The 3,532-nt window shown below is 30.9% G+C and overlaps 1 protein-coding gene across 1 annotated transcript; it reads right to left on the bottom strand.

The window, feature by feature from the left end:
* Positions 1-411: 411 nt before the first annotated feature.
* Positions 412-1,290, bottom strand: LOTGIDRAFT_98210 (hypothetical protein; the record flags this gene model as incomplete). Its single annotated transcript, XM_009061857.1, has 4 exons — positions 412-432; positions 551-668; positions 856-922; positions 1,221-1,290. Coding segments are annotated over 4 exons (276 nt in total), but the record flags the coding sequence as incomplete, so codon positions are not given.
* Between the last annotated feature and the right edge of the window lie 2,242 nt (positions 1,291-3,532).

Below are 3,532 nucleotides of genomic sequence, written 5' to 3'. Positions count from 1 at the left end.
GACACCCAATCTGGTGTTTTATCCTTAAAGAAAAAAGTAATATCAGTTGCAATATCCTTCCGGTCAATTTAGCTGGATTATATTCATGTAAAGAAATTAGCATCACTAGACTCCTTCATTGAATTTGCATGGAATAACATACATGTGCTGAATTCTAATGTTTAAGTTAAATGTAAAATATGTATTTATAATGATATAAATTTGAGGAATGACAGAATATCATTAAATTTCAGGTTAAATTTGAAAACTTTGCTGTAGCAGGTTGAAAATAGTTAACTTTACAATTTTTTTCTACAAGAAAGGATATTAAACAAAAAAGGAGATATATTCTTTAAAAATAATGGCTTAGTTGAAGCCTAAACTATATATGCTAACAAGATCTATACTTACTTCAATATTTCCGCCATTCATTGGTTCATCAAAATATATAGACTGAAATAGAATGGTACTAAAACTACAGTAAGCTAACTAGCAAATTAAAATATACTAAAATAAATTCTAATCTACAAAACTCAATTCTACTAATCATAAATAAAAACAGCAATCATACCATATAAGTAGGCAATGGAGGTAAAGCACCATCCATTGGTTTCTTGTCAAAAGGAGATTGAAGAGTTCCACGACGTAACATTCTTAACATTAACTGAGCATGTAAATTACGGTTCTTCCTGAAATATAAAAAATAACCATCATAAAGCAACAATATTATGTTGACATTTCCACATAGTTTTCAATCAAGAAAGTACAAACAAAGATACAAAGTAAATCCCCTGGAACTTGCAAATAAATAAATTACTTTGAAATACAATTTTCATGATAGGTCAAATATAAAGCCATAAAGTCAACTATACAAACCTTGCTGAAACACCAGATGTTACAGGTTCACATAATTTTTTAATCCATACAGCACATCTTTGTCTGTCTGTAAATGAACAAAAGAGTGTCAATAGATATCAAAAACAGTATATGAATATCTGTTTACACGTTCACATTAAGTGTGATCTAACTTAAAATTGACATGATAAAATCTTTATTGACTAGAACATTAATGATTACAAGGCATCAAATCAACTGATTACACTGATAATACTTCAAATATTCAAGGTTAATCTCAAGATTTGTCAGTCATGATAATGGTAATTCTATCCCTTAACCAATTCAAGCATGAATACACACAGATTTTAATTGAAGACAAATTTAACATTTTATTTGAAACTCACCTGATTTTTCTGGTAATTTCAATACATAAGGCTTCATATCCACAAGAACCTTATCAAATTCTGTATCAAGAGAAGGTGTTGAGGTACTGGAGGTCTCCATTTCTGCTATGGATGTAGATTGAGGATTAAATCTTGATAAAGACACGCACACCTGTTGAAGATCACCAATACGTTTTTTAACATCAGTTAATTCATTATCAAGATGAGTTTCAGCAGCACTACGCTGTTTTCTACACAACTGACGTAGTATTTTAGTCAAATGTTTATTGCGACCTCCATTATCATTATTATTAAATCTAGAAACAGATTGTAGGACACTCTTTAACTGATTCTGATCTACGCTTCTAGAAGAAATAGAATCTATGGATGATACAATACTACAAGTGGTACCAGTGCCTAGTCGTTCTTGGTAAGGTAATGTTTGACATTCAACATTAGAGGTATTACTTTTACTAGACTGATTGACAGTTAATAGTTTATTATTCTGAGCTCTAGTATTAGGTAAATCAAACGGGGCTGGTGATATAGGTCTAAAAGTAGTGACAGAGGTTGGTGCTCTATGTAATCTAACAGTACCATCTGTAATAGAACATTTCTGAGCTGTTGTACTGGTTACAAAATTATTTCCAATAGGAGCAGATACACTATGAGTAACAGTAAAATTATCCATTTGTTTAGGAGTAGAAATTCTAGGGTCCTTAAAACTAATGTTATCTTCCAAATCCTCTTTTCTTTGCTCAAGCTCAACTTCAGAGTCTCTCTTATCAAAATCTGTCATATCAACACTGTCCACAGATAATATGGTTTTACCATGTTTTGACCTCCTTTTTAAGGTAACTAACTCAAGATCTTTTGCCAACTGGCAGAGGTCATTTTTACTTCGCGACCAAACAGACATTTTGGTAATGCTAAATGTTTAACCTAAACTGACCTCCTGGTCGTATGATTTGTGAGAGACATTGAACAATGTGATAACACGTGTTAATATAAGGATTAAACTTGTCTAAAGTTTATTCTACTGGAGATTATCTTAATCTTAAATTTCACAGTTTGGCTCAAGAAGTTTATTAATTAACATAATATAGTGTAGCAGGAATTTATTACAGTTTATATAAGTCAGGAAGAGTTAAGCCTACATTAGACTGAATTACAACTGATTATAGAGGAATGAAAAATCCCCTAGATTATTTAATCAATCAAGGCTGACCATCTATGATATAACTTAAAACTGGGACCAGATGGTTTGAGCACTTTATGAAGATGAGGTACAATAAGCAATGACAATCAAGTCTAACAAAGGTCCTGTCATAAGTTACTTCACATCATTGATGATGATTTATATCTACCTCAACAATTTTGCTTGAACATTCACAGATAATCTATGTAGTTTCATTTTAAAATTCTGTATTGTTCACTTCACTGCACAATCTGCTATATACTAAAATTTGTCCATCTACTAAAAATCCATGCATTCCATTTAAACAAAACATCAATTTAACCCTAGACAAAAAACACAATATCATTTCACAATATATTCAAAGTCAGGAGATTGAAATTCATAAGCAAATTAAAATCCCTCAATGCAACTTGATTTTCCATCAACGTAATTTGATTTATAACACTCAGAAATTATCTTTACACCTAACCACATACTACAAACAATTTCCTGTCTTTATAGATTACAATACTGACATATATATACTTTACCATAGTATAGAATAACAGGGTGGCTTAACAAAGGATTAACTGATGCATATTAATAATGATAATCCCCAATTAATTTAATCTTACCATCATATCAATATACCACAATATATGTCATCAAACCTATGCCATTTAATCCTTATACTCTATCAGCATATTTTAAAGTAGCCAAGCTATTCAAAAACCTACCCGTTTTGTAAAACATTGCAATGCCTTACATTCTCGCCATTCAAAAAAAATTGCTTGAATCAATGTAAATGTAGACATTATTAGACCTAAACTTCAGTTAACATGATCTTTAACTTGCAGTCTTAGTGCAACTGTTTTTGGTTTATTATTCCATCCAAACAACAAGACAATTTCCAGTTTCGTCAAAATCTGTCAAGAATTTGGCCTTCTAGAGTGTTTACAGACTTGAACTCGTATTACATTTTTTTTCTAATTTTCTGATTTTTCGATTGGGTGATTACAATCACTCAAACCATATTTAGTTAAATTTCTGTCAATAATTGAATCTTCTAGAGCGTTTACGAGCTAAAACTCGTTTTCAAGAGCAAGGGCAATAACTCATACTAATTATTTTATGATTTTTCTGATTTTCAATAGGG

Source organism: Lottia gigantea (assembly GCF_000327385.1).
Source record: "Lottia gigantea unplaced genomic scaffold LOTGIsca_5, whole genome shotgun sequence".
In the NCBI taxonomy this organism is placed as follows: domain Eukaryota; kingdom Metazoa; phylum Mollusca; class Gastropoda; family Lottiidae; genus Lottia; species Lottia gigantea.
This window is presented reverse-complemented; position numbering and strand designations above follow the sequence as displayed.